At 31.6% G+C, this 23,089-nt stretch overlaps 1 protein-coding gene across 1 annotated transcript in view; it reads right to left on the reverse strand.

The window, feature by feature from the left end:
* The window catches only part of SI (sucrase-isomaltase), a 98,050-nt gene that overhangs the window by 12,627 nt on the left and 62,334 nt on the right, over nt 1–23,089 (reverse strand). The window contains exons 34-43 of the mRNA XM_054482007.1: nt 21,687–21,749; nt 17,997–18,113; nt 16,628–16,715; nt 15,565–15,703; nt 7,205–7,338; nt 5,409–5,443; nt 5,206–5,322; nt 2,537–2,685; nt 603–687; nt 467–523 (exon numbers count right to left, since the gene is read on the reverse strand). Coding sequence (XP_054337982.1) covers nt 467–523; nt 603–687; nt 2,537–2,685; nt 5,206–5,322; nt 5,409–5,443; nt 7,205–7,338; nt 15,565–15,703; nt 16,628–16,715; nt 17,997–18,113; nt 21,687–21,749 — 984 coding nt within the window. The remainder of the gene's footprint in view (nt 1–466; nt 524–602; nt 688–2,536; nt 2,686–5,205; nt 5,323–5,408; nt 5,444–7,204; nt 7,339–15,564; nt 15,704–16,627; nt 16,716–17,996; nt 18,114–21,686; nt 21,750–23,089) is intronic.

Genomic DNA, 23,089 nt, shown 5'->3' on the forward strand with positions numbered 1-23,089 from the left:
AAAAGCATATCTTTAGAATCTAGTTAAATATAAGTCTTTAAGATAGCTTTGAAAATCATTTATAGCGTTGTTTTTGTGGAGCTCACATGTCTAAAGTGTGTGGATTTTTGAAAGGTCACGAAAGCTCTGCTTGACTTGCCATGTACATTATTCTTAGAAGGACTGCACTACCCTTAATGATCATTTTACATATCCAATAAAAGACAATTATCTTTTTGTATGTAATGTGTAATTACCATGTTTATTTGCTAAAATAAATCAATGACTACATAACAAACTGTAGCAGAATAAATTAACTCTCTTTCACTGTGGATTAATTCAATTCAGCTATAATTTACCAGAAATATGTTACTTTCCACTCTTTTTAAGTGGAAAGTAAATCCAACATACCATTAATGAAAAGCCTAGGGCCAAACAATTACCGATTTCTGTTTAGTCAATTTCCCAGAATTCCTTAAATACTTACTGTATGGTAGTCAAACCACCGAGCATTGGGGACGTAGGCATTTACAGTTTGAACATACTGGAATGTAAATAAATAGCCATTAGTTGTATATAAACCAAAGAAAATTTTGTAAACAAAAATATGTGGTAGGACTTACAGGTTCCAGTACTGGGGTAACCATAAATGCTGGACCCCATAAGAACTGCTTGAATATATCCCAGGTTGGTTTTTCATCAAAGAACCTTGACAAAATTATCACAAATAATTAAATTAAAACAAATAACTTTCTTCTGAATACCATAAAATCATTATTCAAATTACATTTTGTAGTATGGACTTTTGTGGATTAAAATACAAACAAAACTGTAAAAAAATTAAAAAAATATATCAGTTGGAATGTAATAGTACAATGCTCAGCAGTATAATACTTTATGAGTAAATCTAGACTATGACTACATTTCCTGAGAAAATAGAGAATTGTGATGGACATGTAACATCATCTAAATGAGAAATTACTTTGGAAGAGAACTAATAGAGGTGCAAATATTAACTTTGCCTAGTATATGATCAACAAATTAAAAAACAAATTAAAAACACTGGAAGAAAATTGTGAGACATACTGTAAGAATTTTAATTCATTAATTTTAAAAAGAGTTTGCTTATCTTAATAACTCTCTAAACTCTCTAAATAGTAGATTTACTTGTTCCTAAAGGCTCTGTAACATGTTAATGGATTTCTGAATTTGAGATACAAATGGCTAGGCAAAACAAAGGTTTTGTTTTGTTTTGTTTTTTAATGGTTTAAGAGCCACTGTTAAATGTTCACATTTCTTCTCCGATTGAAATGAAAAAGAAAAGCTGTTTCTTAAAATGTGTTTGTTCTTTTGTTGTGGTTTTGTTTTGCCTTATTAAAAGCTGAGATTAATGCTGAATTGGAAAGATGGGCTTACTCCTCCATAAACTCATGAAAGTAGAAACCCAGTGTTCTCAATAGAACAACAGTCTGTATAGTTAATAATAATATTTCTGACTAGTGACTCAGCCCAGAGCTGATACTCCATTATCCTGGGAAGCAAATAGGAATAACAAAAAGGGGTAAAGTCTGTAAATAAAAAGGAGATCAATAAAATGTTATCAGAAATAAAGAAGGGATTATGGTAGATGATAAATTAATAAAGCAACCAGAACATAATTTGAATCCAGAAAGAATCTTTTGTTGTTGTTTTAGGAAAACTGGATCGCTTATCCTATCATCAAAAGACAAAGCATACCAATTCACTTCTTATTTTGGTAAATTTACTTTGGGTATTGTTTTAATTTGGGTAAATATTTGCCTTTTTTAAATGGGCTTATCAATAGTGAAATCTAACAAATAATCTCATTCAATTACTCTGGTAATATAGGGTGCTCAAAAAGCTAAATATACTGTGATTATTCAGGGTTTTTTTGTTTTTATGTTTGATTGCATGTTTTGCTTTTTGTAATATCTACAATAAGAATTTGGTTGTATTCAACTTAAAAATAAAATGGGTGAAAATTTTTGCAAATATGCTCCATGAAATAGAATTTTTAAGATTTGGTCATATGTAAGTTTGAGCTTTAAGAGGTGAATCCGAAACAAATTTATATGGATAATGTTGAAACTGTTCCTGTGTATCTTATTGGGATACATCAAGGAAAAGGTGGAATGGTCTCCAGTAAGACATCTGTATATAGTAGATTTACATAACTGCAGTAAACCTTCATTAATTAAATCATGAGGGGCATTACTTATCTCCCTAGAAATGTTGAGAATACTCAATGTAAGCACATATACAAAGCATGTAGAACAATACCTAGTATACAGTAATTATTCTGAAATAGAATCATTACTTTTTAATAACTAATGTGGCTCTTTCTTTAATGGCTTATGCTAGTCTATTTATTAATGGACATATTTGTGTAAATGCTTTATTAATAAAAAATGTATGCTAATATAACAATGGAAAAATTGCCAATCTAAAATATTTTATATTGCACTATAAGAGATCATGGGGTAAATTAAGTGAAAAGTATCTCTCTGTGATAAGAGAAAACAAACTTTGTACTTACTCATGCAAAAGGGGTCGGATAACAGTGCCACCAAGAGCATGAATTTCATGCATTTGTGTGTAGAAATAGGGCAATAAGGTGTATCTAATATTTAGAATATTCCTTGACATTTCAGCAAAAGTTTCATTCCAGGAAGCGGGATCTTGTCTCTGAAACAAAGCAAAATAACATAGTTATAAGCTTTGGTCCTTGTTTAAGTCATAATATTCATATTCATACTTGAAGAACTAAAAAGTAAGAAATGATATTAATTGATTGTCATGTGATGTGTACTTTCTTCCCAAAATCCTACACAATAATATTTCTATCACATGATAAAGAGAAAAGGTACACAACATTTTAATAAGAGAAATTCAAATTAAATCCATGGCTTGATTTAGTTTAAGTGAACATACCCAAAGAAAAGTTCGCATTTTAATGGATGACAAATATATTGTCAATTAGGTGATAGTTAGTGTTAGAGTGATAAGTATAGGAGATAAATGAAATGATAGGCTAGCCAAAGTGGATTGAAATAAACACAGACGAGCAGAGCAAATGATGGTGACCATGCACATTGTGGGTCCTCAGGAGAAATGAACAGATTATGGTACTAAAGAATACTAAAGAATACATAGTACAGATAGAAGAGAAGGCGTAAAGTTGAATGAAAGGAAATAACGTGCCTGAGTATGCTCTGGAATGCACACTCCAGCTCAAAAGACTAAAATTTTTAGTCTAAAATTTAGAGTGGAAGATTAAAAGTCTACAAAAAAGTTCTTGCACATATTAGTTAAAAAATAACAGGCAAGAAAAGTTATTACTATTTTATTTTTTTTTTTTTTTTTTTTTTTTTGTTTGTTTGTTTTTTTATTATTATTATACTTTAGGTTTTATGGTACATGTGCGCAATGTGCAGGTAAGTTACATATGTATACATGTGCCATGCTGGTGCGCTGCACCCACCAACTCGTCATCTAGCATTAGGTATATCTTCCAATGCTATCCCTCCCCCCTCCCCCCACCCCACAACAGTCCCCAGAGTGTGATGTTCCCCTTCCTGTGTCCATGTGTTCTCATTGTTCAATTCCCACCTATGAGTGAGAATATGCGGTGTTTGGTTTTTTGTTCTTGCGATAGTTTACATGGATGAAATTGGAAATCATCATTCTCAGTAAACTATCGCAAGAACAAAAAACCAAACACCGCATATTACTATTTTATAATTTGATTTGCACCAGGGGAACAAGCAAGGCTACCACAAAGCTCGAGGTAACATTTAAATGTTTTTCGTTGACATCAGCATGACTGGGGCCCTTTATAGTTGTGTCATATCGATGATGATTCCAATTTTTCTGTATTTTAGGAGTAAGAAAGTTTGAATGAAAATTTAGTGTCATAGCTGTTATATGCAGTATTAGAATACAGAAAATCTTGAAAGTAAAAATGGTCCAAGAACTGTTAAGCTGTATGTGATCCTATTGCTGGTATTTCCAAAGTTAAATAAGAAGAAAAAAGGCAAAGATCATATCTGTTGCTTATTGACCTCATTAATATGATTTTAGTTTTAACATGTTGATACACAAGCATCTAATTCTAAACCATGCAATTCGAGTAATATATTTCAATAGTTCATTTGTACCAACTCATATTTAAACTTAAGTAGAGCTTTCTATCCTCTAGATTTTTATTTAGAAATACTTCCTCAGTCTTTCCCTCCTTCTGCATTTGAATTTTCCTCAAAAACTCCAACCACACTACAATCTTTGGGTATTTTACTTTGTTCCTCCAATGTGGAATTCTCCATACATTTATATTGGTTACTGTTCCCCAAACCCATCTCTGCTCTAGTATTCCTTCATTTAATACCTTTCTGAGCACTTTCCTAAAGCAGAATCTCTATAAAACTCTAACACTTTAGCTTAATCTATTTTCCCTTATGGACATTTATTTGTATCTGACCTATTACATATATAATGGTCTATTATTTATATCCCTTTTTAGAATATATAAATCGTTTGAGCAAGGACTTCAAAAATATGAAATAGTATACTCTTGATAATGAATCTCTGTTCAAGCTTTCATTGATTCATGTTCTACTTTCCCAATACTACAGCTTTCTAAATTGCATTATTGACAGCAAATTTTCCTGTTGCGATATTACTGTTTCATCAAGTTATGTCTCTATTGTCCAACTTTCAAATTCTTTCAAAAAACGGTTCCATTCTCCCTACAATCCTTGTATTTCAGCATTTTCTAAAATAAATCCTACTCTCTATCTCTACCCAAGTTTCCAGTGGGGGGACCATATAGATTTCACAGCACATCATGAGCTCTGCCATTTACTTACTATAGGCAGAGCACATCTTTTAAAGACCAGCTCTGTCTTTAACCTTTCCATCATGTGCATTTTGCTAATTTATCATTTTTCTGCATTTCTTCACTGAAAGTCAGCATCATGAAATTTAGTGCTTATTTAGATATTGGCTCTAACTGTTCCTACTCTTCCATAATTTTTAGTAATGTCTCCCCAGTTACTCAAAAAAAGTTCCTCCAGACAATTTCCTCACTATGCCAAAATTATATATAACATCAATAAATATACCAGCTAACCAAGCCATGTACACTAAAGTATAATGAAGCATAGCCCAAGTAAGAAAATATTGAAAGTAAATGTAGTAATTACATACCCTAGTATTTGCAATGTTGTGATTCCTTGAGTATGGATAAAATGCTCCAAGTTGCATCCAGCGGGTACAGAGATGATATTCTGAGTTGTTGAAAAAACCACAGATGTCTGCTCCAGTCTAAAATATATTGCTATATTTAGTTAAATTTGAATAGCTTATGAATGTTTATAATTCATGAAGATAAAAGGAATAAAACTACTTACATATGATATTCCAAACAGACTAAATTCCATCATACCTGAAAAAGTTAGAAAAAATATCTTAGAAAGTTATTATTTCATGTATTTTAATACTGTTTTTATTTCTATTTATGATGATGTTCTCTTTTTAATATCAACCTCCAAACGTTAAACATTTTTCAGATTATTAATATAATTATCTCATAATGCTTCTCATAATGCTCACACATTTTGACTTTGTAGCATTTATGATATTTACAAAAATAAGATACTATAAGCTTCCTGACACTTGCAAGGTGACATATTCAGAGAACAAATACGTTATAAACACATTATAGTGTGAGAAGAAAGTGGTGTCCACAGTTTCATTTTTGAAAATAAATATGCTATTTCTGCAGTTATTTAACTATAGGTCTGATTGAACTATAGGTTCAATTTGTTTCAGACTATCATTTGAAACAAATTGAATCATTCTTATTAAACAAATGCTCTAAGGAGTAATCAATTCTATAAAATAGAATGAATGTGATTTCTGAGCTCTTATTTTAAAGGAATATTTCTAAGAATTAATTGTTTTCCTTGAATTTATTTATCAATGGTGAATAAATTTTAAGACTAAACATGGAGCACAAAAGTATCTATTTCCCTATTAAAATGATAATGTCTTATTTAGCACTTATTCAACTATTGTCACAAATTTCTTTCCAAATTTGGTTCGAAATGTTTCTTTTTTTTAGCATCTATCGGTGATTTATATTCCCTAGAATCTAGAATCTTTTAAATTTCAGTTTCAGAAGTACATTTGCAGGTATATTATTTAGGTAATTTGCTTGTCACAGGGGTTTTGTGTACAGATTATTTTGTCACTCAGATAATAAGCACAGTACTTGACAGGTTGTTATTCAATCCTTACCCTCCTCCCACACTACAACTTCATATAGGCCCTGGTGTCTGTTGTTCTCTTCTTCGTGTCCATGTGTACACAGTGTTTAGCTCCCAGTTATAAGTGGGAACATGTGGTATTTTGTTTTCTGTTCCTCTGTTAGTTTGCTTAAGATAATGGCCTCCAGCTCCATCCATGTCCCTTCAAAGGCCGTGATCTCATTTTTTATGGCTGTGTATATTCCATGGTGTATATGTACCACATTTTCTTTATTCAGTCTACTATTCATGGGCATTTAGGCTGATTCCATGTCTTTGGTGAATAGCGAATTGGTGAATTCCATGTCTTTGGTGAAGAGTGTCTTTTGTGAATAGTGTTGTAATGAAACTTCTTGTGCACGTCTTTATGGTAGGATAATTTCTGTTCCTCTGGGTATATAACCACTAATGGGATTTTTGGGTTGAATGGTCATTCTGTTTTTAGCTCTTTGAGGAATCATCATACTGCTTTTCACAATGGTTTAATTAATTCACACTACCACCAACAGTATATATGTCAACTTTTCTCAACAATCTTGAAAGCATCTCTTATTTTTTGACTTTTTAATAAAAGCCATGAAATCTGGAATTTCTATTCATTTCTCTTTATTAGCTCTAGATGTTACCTTTGCCAGCTCCTGCGCTTTTCAGCAAGGAAACTCAGGCCAATAACAATGACACTATTTCCTCAAAATAAACTAGTTGAAGATCATTAGTTTCTACACAGCACCCTCAATCCAGCTTCCTGGCCCATTGTCTTTTTCTGATGCTATATGTCATAAAGTATGATGTGAAGAACAAAATTCTGAGGACTTATAAATTTTATGACCTAGCACCAGCAAAAGTGAGTATCTAATAGAAAACACAAAATAATAATAAAGATGGTGACTTTCACTTACCAATGATCGATTTGTCCATGTTGTCCCATCGTGCATAGTTGTCTCCAAGCCAGTGTCCTCCCCATCGTCCACTAGTAGGATACGTGGAACGAGAAATTACAATCCCTCTTTTTCCAGTTGTCTTCTGCAATGCACTAATATAGTAGAGAAGTATTTTTGAGTTTTTACTTGTGATATTTTCTCCAAATATATCTACTTATGACTACCTTGTAAAAAAATAGTGATTTGTGGTGCTTATATTGTCACTTATTACAACTGGCTCTTGATAAGTTTGTCTTCTCTCATTAAATTATAAAATCCTCAGAAGCATAAAGGACGTCTTTTTCCCTTCCAACATTTACCAGAGTGACATGCAGATACTAAGAGGCCTTTATATATTCCTTCAATGAATACAAGTTAAATCAACTATTAATTGAATTAAATCAACAAATTCATCACATTGAGCTTTTTATTTTACTTTAATGTATTTTTAATAAAGGCTTATGCTCTAACTATTCATTGCCCAAACACCTCTCAATTGTAACATATCAACACTTAATGTACATATTACTGTGCAGACAATGCCTACTATCATACTCTTTGCTTTAAAGGTTTAATTTGAAGAGAGCAAAGTATTCTTGGGTCTTAAAACTAAAAAGAATTGCTCCATTTCAAGTGTAGAATCTATTGGGAGTAAGATCTTCTCAGCAGAATGGGTTGTGTAAATGAAATCATATGATTTATTCCCCTTCTCAGTCTTTGGAGAATGAATTTAATGACATGCATGTTAAAATATGTTCTAGTTTTAGAAAAAAAAATAATTATTTTTATATCATCTTCATCTGTTTTCTTCTATCTCCCTTTCTTTTCCCTCTTTCTCTCTGACTGAACACAGATTACATTATAAGAGTATTAACACTTTAATATTAGTTGGAAATAAAAATTTTATTTTTATATTACTCAAATAATTTGAATATGAATAAGAGCTACAGAACTATCTTAGAAGAAGATGCCACAAATACATAATTAGGCAGACTTTGCTGGGCACTAACACATTATCAACAGTATTGAATCATTTCCTTGTTACAGCTGGATCCCAGTGTTTGTATGTATATAAAGCTCCTTCTATGACACCTTGAGATTCCTAAAATCAAGCACTATACTTTAATCTTCCTTGCATCCCTTATATCTAATGCAATGCTTGGCATGTAATAGTAGCTCAAGAAAGTTCGGAATTAACAAATGTCTCAAGTCAAAAGTACAGGAAACTAAAAATGTATTAAACAGACATAACATATTGAACCATCGCTTGCTAATAAAGGCAATATTGTGTTAGTTAACTTAAAATTTTCTACTTCTAAATTGTCACTCTTTTAAAAAACCAATAAAAGAAAATGATCTTCACTGCTTTATTTTTCCATAACAAATATAAAAGGGCCATTTAGGAATATTAATCTTTTAAATATACATTACATTTTTTAAAAATTTAATAAGAAATAAATATATAAATATGAAGAGTAATAATTGGTGATAATTCTATAAATCTATATGAAAATGTATTTTTGGAGTTCAGTTCATTTGCTAACAAAACTAGTTTTTTTAATATAAAAATTATTTACAAGGACAGGGTTGTCACAAATTCTTCACGTGTTCACATGCAAGAAAATTATGTTTCTGAAGGATTTCTTTTTTTTCTCTATTATATATCTTACACTTGAAAAAATTATTTACTGATGTTTTAAACTAATAGCTGAATATATGCTTATCAGGTTGATAAGGATTCTACATAAAGTAGTTTCACACAATGGGCACAAAGTTACAGTTAGATAGGAAGAATAAATTTAGCAAGATGACCATAGTTAATATATTGTATATTTCAGAATAGCTAAAAGAAAGAATTTTAAATGTTCTCACTACAAATAAATGATAAATATCTGAGAAGATAAATAAGCTAATTAGCCTCATTTGATCATTTCACACTGCATAATGTATGAAAACATCACAATGTACTCCATGTTTACTATTGTTAATTGAAAATTAAAATAAAACTATAAAATAAATGAAGTATTTTCATAATAATTTTCTCTTAAGGTAATTCTAAACTCTTATATAAGAGGAATTTCCTCTGTAAACCCTCACACAGAATATGTATTTGATGCCACTGAAGAAATAAAGTTCAAACATGGTAAATATATTCTAATTATTTCCAACAGTGTTTCAATTTTACAAATTGTTCAGTCACAATTAACTTAGTTTAAGTTATTCTTGAGAAACAGCTTTAAGCCAGAAGACTTTGTTCTTTGTTACCACTTGACATTGGAGAGTTCAGCTTATAGGAAAGGATATTTTTGTTGTGTGTTTATTATTGCCTACAAGAGCATTTTCTTGAAATATATTTTAAAAATTAGAATATATCTTCAATCATTTTAAAAAAAGTTTTTTATAGAAGTAAAACCAGAAATTCTACATGTATATTACAAAAATGAAATACGTGAAGAGAATATTAAATTTAAAAATTTAAAACATATTTTTAATCTTCCAACAATAAATTAATATCTTTATTTTAGTCATAGTTTCTAAAACAAAATGTTAAATTAATTAATGTGACTATTATCTTTAATTGCTGATGAAATCAATTTATAAACATTTTCCAAACACTTCTATCTCATGATTGGACGGTGTTCTCATGATTGGATGGTGTTAAATTATTTTAGAATATAGACTGCTGTATAGTAGAGAAAAGAAAGTTATTACAGAACCGTTATCCTCATTTTTATGAAAACAACTCTTTGAAAAATCAAAGATATTTTACTGAATTATTTTTGAAGGCAATATATTTAGTATTTATTAGAAATATAAATTTTCCCAATTCACATTTCAAATAGTCACCATTACATCAGAAACTGTAATATCTGTTTTAATTTTGAAACTGGATAACAAGTATTTTGTAGGCTAAAATATTTTAATTATGTTTTAGTGTATAACAAATTAATGAAATTTGAAATTTCCTTTAGCAAGAAGACAATGTGAAAGACTATATCATGGAAAGAGTTTTATAGATTCATATCTCAAATTTTATATTTTGATATACCAGTTGTATCAGTGTTCTATTCATCTATATCATTCAGAATCTAATGTCTGGAAGACATGCATTTACTTTCTGGTCTTGAGACAAACAGCAGATTAATAGAAAGTTACAGCTATAACTAAAGTAACTTCTAAATTAGTGAATGAGGTGAGGTATACTGTGTTTGTTTTTTCATAGACTAGTTTTTGTTTATTTAAAAAAATATATACAAGAGACCACTTCCCATAGTTTACAATGCCCCCACTTCAAAAAGGCACTCTTATTTTTCCAGAAAGTTACATTAAATATAATTTTCCAAGTTGCAAATTATCCCAGTTTATAAGAATATCTGCAAAAATAATTTATAAATATTGACTTTTTCCATTCCATTCTATGATTACAAAACCCTTGGGCACTTATTTAAAAATTACATATTAAAACACAACCTAAGCATTCAGAGGGAGTCAAAGATGTTTAATTTTCTAAGTCCTCTCTAATGAATAGTATGTACTAATCCCTAACATCTTTAAAGCTTTTGGTAAAAATGAAAATATAATATATGTGTAGTTACATAATCCTTGAATATTTGTCTGAAATTTGAACCCATAATTTGAAGTAGATTTTTGAATGTATTTCTTTCTACATTTGAAGAATAGGCTTTATTTCAGTACAACATTGAATTTTAAATTACAAGAGATGAGAGCAATTGAAGACTCAAAACTTTTTGTGCGGGATTTCTATATGAAGCTTTTTTTATTTGCCATTAGTGTCCATGATTCTTTGTGTAAAACTATCTGCCATTTCTCAAGCTGATTAAATCCCATTTCTGAATCCATGCATGCTATTCTTTCGTTGGGTTTCTTGTTTGTTTCATGTTAAGTGAAAGAGCACAGTAGCAAGAAATAGCTAAATTTCAAATATGTGGCAGTTTGTAAGACAGAAAATAAGTCACTAAAAAACAAAATGCTATGGTCTGTATAACTTGAGAAAAAAATGTGTGTTTATAATTTGTTCAGTTTTCCTCAATGATAAACAGAAAGACTTTACTCTTCATAATTTGCTTAAATGTAACGTGTACCTTATTTATAGTGTTCTTTTACATTTGTCAAGGTCTTTATACATGTAATTAATTATTAATCTCTAAAATTGTCTGAGTTCAACACTTTTTTGTAATTGAAAAAATTAAAATATTAAGAAAGTATCTGAAACATATGAAAAATCTAAGACTGTATAAATTAAGCTACTTAATCCAATTAATCTACTCAATTTAAGTAATGTGGTTGAAACTTGCACTGAAAAGTTTTATGAACAAGAGCAAAATTAGCACTAATAAGTATATGTATATTGATTTCATTTTCAAGGATATTCCATGGAAGATTGTGCTGACTTCCTCCTCATAATTTTACTTAAAAGTGGAAATGCACCTTACATATGCTTAAATATCTCTGCACATGGACTATTTGGAAATTTACCTGTATCTACCTTGAACTTATCAAAACAACTTTGATACTTGTGATTATAACAGGATAATGATGAATTTATTTAAATTTACTAAGCATCCACAATGTGTCAAGAATCATGTTTGACTCTGTAATGTGCTTCAGAAGTATACTTATTTCCTGTCTTCTGTGGAGAGGAATTTTTTTTTTCTCAATTTTTGTTAAGCTACATACTTTCAACTCAAAGCACATAATTTTTGCCAATAAGATCATCTAGTCAATTTTCAATATTTTTGTTCTTTTTAATGTCTACAGTTTTAGTTAAAGTAAATTTAGCTGTGGATAATTATGCCCCAATATTGTGTTCCAGAAGGGTTAATCAAAAGTAACATTTGCCCCAGTGAAAAGGCATTGTTCAATGCCAGTTTGTTCACTCTTAAAATAACTTAGTGTTTTATTTTTGGATTTGGTGAACAAGTGAGTTTTTGGTCATACATTCATCTATTCTGAGTTGATTAAGAGTTAATTGCTAGAAATAAGTAAGTTTTACTAAGTGAGAAATTTTATCCATACTCTTTACTTCAAAATGCTTTTTATTCTTTTATCAACTTCAGTTATTTTTTAGAACAGAAGTTTTCAACCCTGTACGCTCATTAGAACTGCCTGGAAAGTTTTTAAATATTCAGATGCTTAGGCTATAAAAGAGACCAATTAAATAATAATTTATTTAAAAATCACAAGCCTTCTGGTAATTGCAAATGAAAAAACATACAACAGATATACAAAATATAAAAAGCAAGAAATCAAATAACACCAGAGAAAAGGGAAATAAGAAGAAATGAAAGAGGAATGAGAAGACCATTAAACAATCAGAAAACAAATAACAAATGGTGGGAGTAAGTCCTTACTTATCAGTAATGAAATTGAATATAAATGGATTAAACACTCCAATCAAAAGACACAGAGTGAACAGATTAAAAATCAAGACTCGATGAAACAGTCAACAAAGTGAAAAGACAAACCACAGAATGAGAGAAAATATTTGCAAAATAATCATTTGACAAGGGATTAATGACCAGAATATATAAGGAGCTCAAACAACTCTATAGGAAAACTTCTAATAATCTGATTTAAAAATGGGCAAAATATTTGTATAGGCATTTCTCAAAAGAAGACATACAAATGGCAATCAGGCATATGAAAAGGTGCTCAACATCGTTGATCATCAGAGAAATGCAAATCACAACTACAATGAGACATCATCTCACCCTAATTAAAATGGCTTTTATCCAAAAGACTGCCAGTAACAAATGCTGTTGAAGCTGTGGAGAAAAGGGAATGCTCTTTCACTGTTGTTAGGAATGTAAATTCACACAACCACTATGAAGAGCAGTTTGAAGTTTCCCCAAAAACTAAAAATAGAGCTACTATATGATCCAGCAGTCCTGCTGCTGAAAATGCATCCAAAAGAAAGATATATCAAAATGATATCTGCCCTGCCATGTTTATTACAGCACTGTTCACAATAGCCAAGTTTGGAAGCAACTTTTGTGTCCATCAACAGATGATTAGATAAAGTAAATATGGTACATATATACAAGGGAGTCCTATGCAGCTATAAAAAAGAATAAAATCCTGTCATTTGCAACGACATGTAGGAAACTGGAAGTCGTTAAATGTTAAATGAATTAAGTAAGACACAGAGAGACAAACTTCATATGTTCTCACTTATTGTGGGTGCTAAAAATTTTAAAAAAGCAAAACATTGAATTCATGTATATAGACAGGAGAAGGATGGTTACCAGAAGCTAGGAAGGGTTGTGTGGGGGTGAGGGGAAAGCAAGTGTTATGGTTTGGCTTTGTGATCCCACCCAAATCTCATCAGGGATTGCAATCCCCACCTGTCAAGGGAGCGACCTGGTAGGAGGTGATTGCATCATGGGGGCGGTTTCCCCTATGCTGTTCTTGTAATAGTGAGTTAGTTCTCATGAGAGCTGATGGTTTTAAAGTATGGCAGTTCTCCCATCACTGTCTCTGTCTCCTAAAGTCATGTAAGATGCACCTTGCTTCCCCTTCACATTCTGCCACGATTGTATGTTTCCTGAGGACTCTCCAGCCATGCAGAACTGTGAGTCAATTCAACCTCTTTAAATTGCCCAGTCTTTAAACAAACATCTTTAAATTACCCAGTCTCAGGTAGTATCTTTATGGAAGAGTGAAAATAGACTAATACAGCAGGGATGGTTAATGGGTGCTATATATATAGTTAGAAAGAATGAATAATATATACTATTTGACAGCACAACAGGATGATAGTCAATAATAGTCAATAATAGTTTAATTGTTTACTTAAGAAAAAACCTAAAAGTGTAATTGGATTGTTTGTAACACAAAGGATAAATCTTGAGGGGATAAATACTTCTGTTTTCTATGACGTGATTGCTGTGTATTGCATGCTTGTATCAAAGTATCTCACTTACCCAATATATATACCCACCTACTATGTGCACATGACACTTAAAAAAATCTAAACCCTAAAAAGAAAATCTCCAAGTGATTATAATGTGTAGTCAAAAGCCAGGGATCTACAACTGCAGTGTCTAATATGGTAGCCACTAATTATCTATTATTTCATATTTAATTATTGTATATTACTATTTAAAATTAAATAACTTTAAAATCCCATTCCTGAGTCACACTAGACACATTGTTCCATGGCCATATATGGCTGGTGAGTACCACATTGGCACCCAGAATTATAGATGATTTCTATGTATTTATTTATTTTTTCAGACAGGTTCTTGTTTTGTTGCCCAGGCTGGAATGCAGTGGTAGGAGCACAGCTCACTGCAGCCTCAACCTCCTGGGCCCAAGTGATCCTCCCATCTCAGCCTGCCAAAGTGTTGAGATTACAAGTATAAGCTACTGTGCCTGGCCAGAAGATTTCAATCATTGCAAAACTTGTATTGGAAAGTGCTAATAAATAATTGATTTTCAGTGAATGGTCTGTATTCCATCATCATTGGCCTTACATAAAAGTTTATTAAAAATGCAGATAATTAGTATGATCATTAATATTTGAGAAGTTCATTAAAAGTGCTCTAATTTACTAATAATGAATTTATTTATTTTATGTTTTTATTTTTATTTTGAAACAGAGTCTCACTCTGTTGCCAGGCTGGAATGCAATGGCACAATCTTGGCTCACTGCAAATTTGTAAAGTTGCAAATTATCCCAGTTTATAAGAATCTACAAAATACAGGTCTAAGCAATTCTTGTGCCTCAGCCTCCTGAGTAGCTGGGACCACAGCTCTGCACCACCACTCCTGGCTAATTTTTTGAATTTTTAATAGAGATGGGGTTTCACCATTTTGGCCAGGTTGATCTTGAACTCCTGGTCTCAAGTGATCCGCCCGCCTCAGCCTCCCAAAGTGCTGGGATTACACGCGTGAGCCACTGTGCCTGGCCTGACAATGAATTTAAATAACAGATTTAGCCAAATGTTTGATGCTTTATGTCTTAATGATATCAAATTATATGTTATTAATTCATTTATTAATATTAATCCAATATTATTTATTGAGCACCTACAATTGGCCAGGCACTATGCTGGGCACATAGAAACAAAATAAAAATGGTCTAGGATTTATTTTGCAATAGTATAAAAATTAGAATAATAACAATAAAGATATTTAGATAAATTAGATAGAAAGAAACACATTTTTTCTAAATGCTATGAAGGAAGAAGTTACAGAGAACAATTGGGAAGTAAAGAGATATAAGAGAAGATTGTCGAGACTGTTAAAATGATAGCATTAAATGTAAGATCCAAAGAATAAAAGAGTCAGAGAGCATAATTCAGAACATTGCTTACTCATGAGTAGGTTTCATTTGTGACCATCCATAGAGATTGTGAACATCGTAATGCAAAACTGATGTTCCATCACTAAGAATCTGCTCAGCTTCCATGCAAATTGTTCTGAAATGTAATCCATCGGTTCTTTTTGTGAGTTCTGGAAAGAATCAATGAAAAAATATTAATATATTATACAGTGCCCTACAATGAAACGTGTAACTCATAATTATGTATTCCTTGACAAAGAAATTAATCAGTGTTTTATAAAACCTGTGTATATTTTAACCATTTGTATACTTTGTATGAGTTAATTATCAACTTAAAATGGCCTGAAATTGTGACTGAATTACATGAATTAATAAAAACCTGAAAAATAAGTACACTCCTCAATGTCTACTCTTTCTAGTGCATTTAGATGGAAAACGCTGATTAGAGTTTTATTAAAAATTCACTTGGTATCACAAAGCCCAGAGTTTAAGGGCGAGGCAAATGTTATAACACTGCCTTTTGATCCACATTTTCTCAGTTTAAGATTTTTTTCCAGAGTTTTGCCATCACTTTATATGCTAATAGTTTGTGACGTTTTCTGCTTGCATAAGAGAATGATGATGAATATGAAACATCACATTCATCTTCATTTCCTCCTATGTCAAAGGTAAACAGAAAAGTGTTAGTATTCTTTCCCTTATCCTTAGTAAAGAAACATTTATAAAAACTTCCTTTCAAAATCATTTTATTTTTTATCTTAAAGAGTATTTAACATTTTTTGAATTTGGGAAAATTATTAAGCAAACCAAAATAACAACTTCAAACAAATTTAGAATTGTGTTCATGTAGATATTCCTTGATTTTTTTCCCAAAATAGTGTTAAATAATTTTGGTAATGGGTCAAGGTGTGGTCCATTGTGTGGGTGGGTAGTGAAAATTGGGTGTGTGAATCCTATTGCCTACATTCTACATATATGGAACTGATTATATATATTCTATGTATAGCTAACTGATATATATCAGTTTATATTATATACCTATTAATATATAATAATAACATGATAATATCAAAGGCATACCAACAATATTGTACCTGGGAAATAAGGTGGATAATTTAGTTTCTCATTTCTGCATTGATTAGTAGTTGTTCCATTTACAAAACTTGATGGCTCATTCATATCCTTAAAAAAAGATGACAGAAAAAGGTAAACAAAAAATAAATTTACAACGTATATTCTGAAAAGAGCTAGTTCAAAAAGTAAGTAGGTTAACATATTTGAACAATGTTACGTATACTCACTATTCTAAACAAACAAAATTGTAAAACATCTCAATGATATGAGTTTATCTCATTGATTGCTTTTTTCGATCAGTTTCCTTTTGAAAAATAAAATGTTCTATTTTCTCTGTATTATGCATTATACCCATAAAAATAGCTTATTTTCATATCTTTAAGAGATAGCATTATAATAATATGTGCCCTATCATCTCCTTCCCCTCCACTCCTGCCCTGAGCCTGATATCAATTGCTTTTATTGTTAAAACTACAAGATATATTAATAGTTTACAAATGCAGATAATTTCAAGAAGTATCTCTGTTGAGTACATATCTCAGAATCTCAGTAGTCATACTTAAAAGAATCATGATCTAAATAAATAAGTCAGCTACCATTTAAAATGGATTGCCTCCACCTGAAAAAGATAATTTTCTCTGGATCCAGATGTCATTCTCAGGAATATACTTAAGAGAATCCCTTACAGTATACCAATTGATACATCTAATAAACATAGATGTTCCATGATTTTTTTAACAAAATATATGCTTTATATAATCTTATATCTACAAAGTTTCCACATAGTGACAGCTGTATAAAGCTTTCTTCAATTTAAAAAATAAGTAAAGTAATGCTTTACACTGGAAAAGTCAACAAAGTAAAAAACTTTTCCTCCAGAAATTGAAATATATTACATAAAATTTTCTGTATTAAGCATTTACTTGTAGCAAAGTAAATTATTTTATGCTGTCTCAAAAAATATATTATTAAAAATCTTACTACTAACATTTTAAGGTTACATCAAAAAAGAAACTTTAAAAGACTGTTACCAAATTTAAGAAATTTTTATTTCTCATACAAAGGACTAATGGTTATTTAATCCTGAGACTTATTCCTATATTAAATAAAAGTGAAATAAATATTTACAAGGATTTATTAATATATAGAATATTTTGCTTTTTGAATTTTGCAAATTGAAAAAGTCCAGGAAATAGCATCCATACACATAAATTTAATTTTTAAAACTTTACTTTAGCAGTCGTTTGCGTAAGAAAGTTCTGTGGGGGAAAAAAGTGGACTAGTTTTCAAATAAAATATTTTGTTGACATTATTTGAGCCAAGTACTAATTTTGCATAATCACTGCACAATAAATAACTTAAAACATAGATTGTTCAAAGCTTACTTACAATCCACAAACCATCAAACTTCATCTTTTCATTGTAAAAGTCCAGAATTTCTCTGGTCCACCACTCTGCTGTGGAGGTCCTGAAGAAATCTGGGAAAGCTACATGAGCTCTGGAAGCCTGCAAAACGAAAATTTAGGCTCACGTGTGGAAAGTCTTAAGAGAGATTATATACATATAAATCTGAATGTATCTGACAGATTCACAAGTCTTGTATGACTAATAATGAAGGAAATTGACATCAACCTTAATTACATAAATGTGTTTGGTTTCATCCTCAACACTTTAAAGAGGGACATCGGTGGAGATAATAGAGCCATCTTGGAATCCTATGTGAATTATAAAGGAACAGTTCAGAACCCAGAAAAGCATTATTTTTAGTGCTTCCTAGAGTAATGGGGAAGCTTTTTTTCTCTGTTACTGCAGAGCCCATACTTCAGGTTTACCTTTGTGGAGCACAATGAAAGAGCAAAGGGCCATAGTATAAAGCCTGTTTTTGTATAGCTTTCTCATTTCCCAGAACCATCTCACCACGCTAATCAACTGCTTCTTTTTTTGTCTCTCACATCTAGCCCTTCCCATCCCAGCAGAGAAGAGGTGTTTTATTCCAATCTATACTAAGAATATTCCCTACTTGCCAGTCGAAACATAAAAGTTCCAGTGTCAGAGTAACCGTGTGTTAGCAAAAGATTGACCTGCAGCTAAGTTAATTGGGTATGTCTCAAAAAAATGACATGACAACCTGGATGCTTTTTTGGCACATGTTAAGATTCTGTTGTAACTGCCTTAACAGTCTTCTCCATGAACAGGATATCGGAGGACATAAAATGCAGAGAGTAGGGATTATAGAGATTTACAAAATACGTATGATGGATTTTGTTTTCTTTTAAGATAGAGTTTTGCTCTTGTTGCCCAGGCTGGAGTGCAATAGCACAACCTCGGCTCACTGCAACCTCTGTCTCCCAGGCTCAAGGGATTCTCCTGCCTCAGCCTCCAGAGTAGGTGGGATTACAGATGCCTGCCACCACGCCCGGCTAATTTTTTGTATTTTTAGTAGAGATGGGATTTCACCATGTTGATCAGGCTTGTCTCAAACTCCTGACCTCAGGTGATCCACACGCCTCGGCCTCCCAAAGTGCTGGGATTACAGGCATGAGCCACCATGCCTGGCCTATGATGAATATCTTTAAGAGTAGAAAGGGACTTAATTTTAACATCTTACCCATTAGTTACATTTTACTTATAAGGACAGAAGGCTTGGCGGGATTATATTGAATATTTTCAACGCAAGGATCTCCCGTATGATAATTAATAACAAATGGTAGCACCAGATCTTTTTTATTAATTTTCACTTTTCTGATCTTTACATAATTCATTTTTTAGTTTAACTTATTCTATTAGCTGGCTGCTTCTATCCCTTAAATAAAATCATTGATTATACCCAGAAAATCAATCAGGTACATGTAATCCAACACTGTTGATACTTTTTGCGGAAGAGAATCCCAAGGAATTCTGCATAAGCCATTCTACGTAAATTGACACTGTCCTCCAACACCTATATAAAAATCCATGCTTGTCTCTCTAGTAGTTCTCAAGAATAGTGGGCGGAACTCAAGTTGAAATAACACTTTTTTCCTCAATGACATAGTTCAGTAGGTTCAATTATTTGACTCTGTTTTAGAAGTAGTTTTGGTAAGTTTTAAGCTCCCAAATTTTTCAGTTACCTAAACTTGTATAATTTAATGATTATAAATTCATCTGACTAAAAGAAGGATCACCAACTCTTAGTTTTGTTGATATTTTCTATTTATTTTGTATTTTTCTTTTAATTTTTACTCCTCTAATCTTTATTTTCTTCCCTCTACTAACTTTAAGTTTATTCTTTTTCTAATTCATTGAGAGGTAATGTTATTTATCTGAGATTTTTATTATTCTTAATGTGGGTGTTTCTTCTTATACACTTCTCTCTTAGTACTGCTTTTGCTGCATCCCAGAAGTTTTGCTATGTTGTATTTTTATTTTTGTCTGAAGAAATTTTCTAATTCTCTTTTGATCTTTTCGTTGTTCCACTGGCTGTTCAAAAATGTGTTGTTTAATTTCCATGTATTTTTGAATTTACTTATTTCCCCTCTTTTTCTGATTTCTAGTTTAATTTCATTGTGGCTGGGAAAGATAAATGGTATGTTTTCTATCTTCTCACAACTTTTAAGACTTGTCTTGTGACTTAACATGTGATCACTCTTAGAAAATGTTCTATGGGCACTTGAGAAGAATGTATATATGGTTGCTTTTGGGTAGAAAGTTCTACGTATGTCTGTTAAGTCTATTTGGACTACAGTGTTGTTAAAAACTGCTGTTTCTTTGTTGATTTGCTCTCTGGTTGTTCTATTTATTATTGTTATTATTTATTTATTATTGTTCTATTTATTTATTATTATTTATTATTTATTCATTATTGTTATTTATTATTTATTATTCTTATTATTTATATTGTTATTATTTATTTATTATTGTTCTATTTATTACTGAAAGTGTGGCAACAAATTCTTCAAACAGCATTGCTGTTTCTCATTTCAGTTCTGTTAATGTTTGCTTTAAATATTTAAGTGCTTTCATGTTGGGAGCAAATATTTATAATCATTGTATCTTCCTAATGAATTGGCCCTTTTGTCCTTATATAATGACCTCTTTTGTCTTTTGTGACAGTCATTGTCTTAAAATTTATTTTCTCTGATATAGCTATAGCCACTCCTGTTCCCTTCTGGTTATCATTTGCATTTAATATCTTATTCATTCCTTTTGCTTTCACGAATGAATGTTTAGGATGTTATACTGAGTGAAATAAACCAGTAACAGAAAGACAAATGTTGTAGGATTCAACTTACATGAAGTATCTAAAACAGTTAAACTCATAAAAGCATAGGGTAGAATGGTAGTTGCCCAGGACTGTAAGTGGAAGAAAACAAGGGCTTGCTAAGAAATAGGCACAAAATCTCAATTACGCAAGGTAAATAAATTCTAGAGATCTGCAGCACAACATTGCCTCTGTAGTTTACAATGATTTATTATATGAATAAACATTTATTAAGAGAGTAGATCTAATGTTAAATGTTATTAGTGTAATAACTTTTTGTTGTTGTTGTTTTGTTTTGTTTTGTTTTTTGAGATGGAGTCTCGCTCTGTCGCCCAGGCTGGAGTGCAGTGGTGCGATCTAGGCTCACTGCAAGCTCGACCTCCTGGGTTAACACCATTCTCCTGCCTCAGCTTTCCGAGTAGCTGGGTCTACAGGCTCCCGCCACCACGCCTGGTTAATTTTTTTGTATTTTTAGTAGAGATGGAGTTTCACCATGTTAGCCAGGATGGTCTCAATCTCCTGACCTCGTGATCCACCCACCTTAGCCTCCCAAAGTGCTGGGATTACAGGCATGAGCCACCGTGCCAGGCCATAATTTTTTAAATAAAGGAATGATTGCTTGGATTAAATAAAGCAAAATATAAAATTGCTTAATAGGCTGACTGATACTTTGTTATTTGGGAAAATTATGTAAATTTGATCTAAATATGGTCTGATATAGATAATTTAAAATGGCCATCTATTTTTAAAGAAAAGCATTCAAATTTAGTTATTGATTAAAATAATCGAGTCTAAGTTTTGAATTTCTTTTCATTGTATAGTTAGCCCGTGTAACTTACATTAACAGCTTCATCTTCAGTTAGAGTTTTATCTATTGTTATGTTGGGCAAATCTGGCCAAACCTACAAGAGACAAGATATGCAAAAGCCGATCAAAACATAGTCAGCATGATATGATTGCTATGTAAATGAAGTGTAATGGAGTATTAGAGACATATTATTAACTCAAAGTCTTCAGATCTGTAACCCCTTCAAATATCATTATTATTGACATACATATCATTTGCCAACTATTCCCATTTTCTATGTTAGTCTACTCTTTAATATGGCAAATACAAAATAGCATTGTTAACCTTTATGGTAGTTAGTGATTTTGAAAATGATACATATAACCAAAAAGTTCTGGTCAAAAACTAATATGAAAAATATAAGTTAAATTTAATTTAATACAGTATATTAGAACTATTTCTAGAATTACTACAGGGTTAAAAACTAAAAACAATAATTTTTTTTGTTTGAAAGGAAGAAAAGATCTGATTGAATGATGTCATGCTGAGTCAAACATCCCAGTGATTTTCAGAATTAGTACTAAATCCTCCTCTCCCTTCATCCCACCGCTATTCCCAGCCTGATCTCATTGCCTACCAACATTTTTTCCTTCTACTCTGACCAGAAACACACAAAACAGAGCTGAAATTCAGTTTGCTGAAAGCTCTGGAAATTTGGATCTATATTGTAGAAGTTAGAAAGTCCTATATAAAAATATAAATAATCCATCAAAAAGGAATTATTTACAAGGGATTAGCTGATGGTAGAGAATAGTGCTCTAAAGGAAGGGGAGATGGTAGAAATCTGACAAAATATGTAGAAATACAGAATGAGGAGAAAGTAGGAAGTCAAAAAAAAAAACCTTCTGGATTAATACGCCTCTCAAGTAGCTGGGTCTACAGGCATGCACCACAATACCTAGCTAATTTTTAAATTTTTTGTAGATACACAATCTCCCTATGTTGCCCAGGGTGATCTTGAAGTCCTGGGCTCAAGCAATCCTCCTACCTCAGCCGCTCAAACTGCAAGCATTACATGCATGTGCCACTGTGCCCAGTCCTGTCTATATTCTTCACTCAGCTTTCTCTAATGTTAACATGTTATATAACAATAGTGAACTTATTAAAACCAGGAAATTAATATTGATACAGTACAATCAACATTTATTGAACATGTTTGCATTTTGCAGATTTAATCACTAATGTCTTAATTTTGGCCCAAGATTCAAAAAGACTCTCACATTTCATTTAATTGTGTCTCTCATCATAGATTTTTTTTTTTTTTTTTTTGAGACGGAGTCTCGCTCTGTTCCCCAGGCTGGAGTTCAGTGGCTCGATCTCGGCTCACTGCAAGCTCCGCCTCCCGGGTTCACTCCATTCTCCTGCCTCAGCCTCCTGAGTAGCTGGGACTACAGG

Source organism: Pongo pygmaeus, chromosome 2 (assembly GCF_028885625.2).
Source record: "Pongo pygmaeus isolate AG05252 chromosome 2, NHGRI_mPonPyg2-v2.0_pri, whole genome shotgun sequence".
Classification (NCBI taxonomy): Eukaryota; Metazoa; Chordata; class Mammalia; order Primates; family Hominidae; genus Pongo; species Pongo pygmaeus.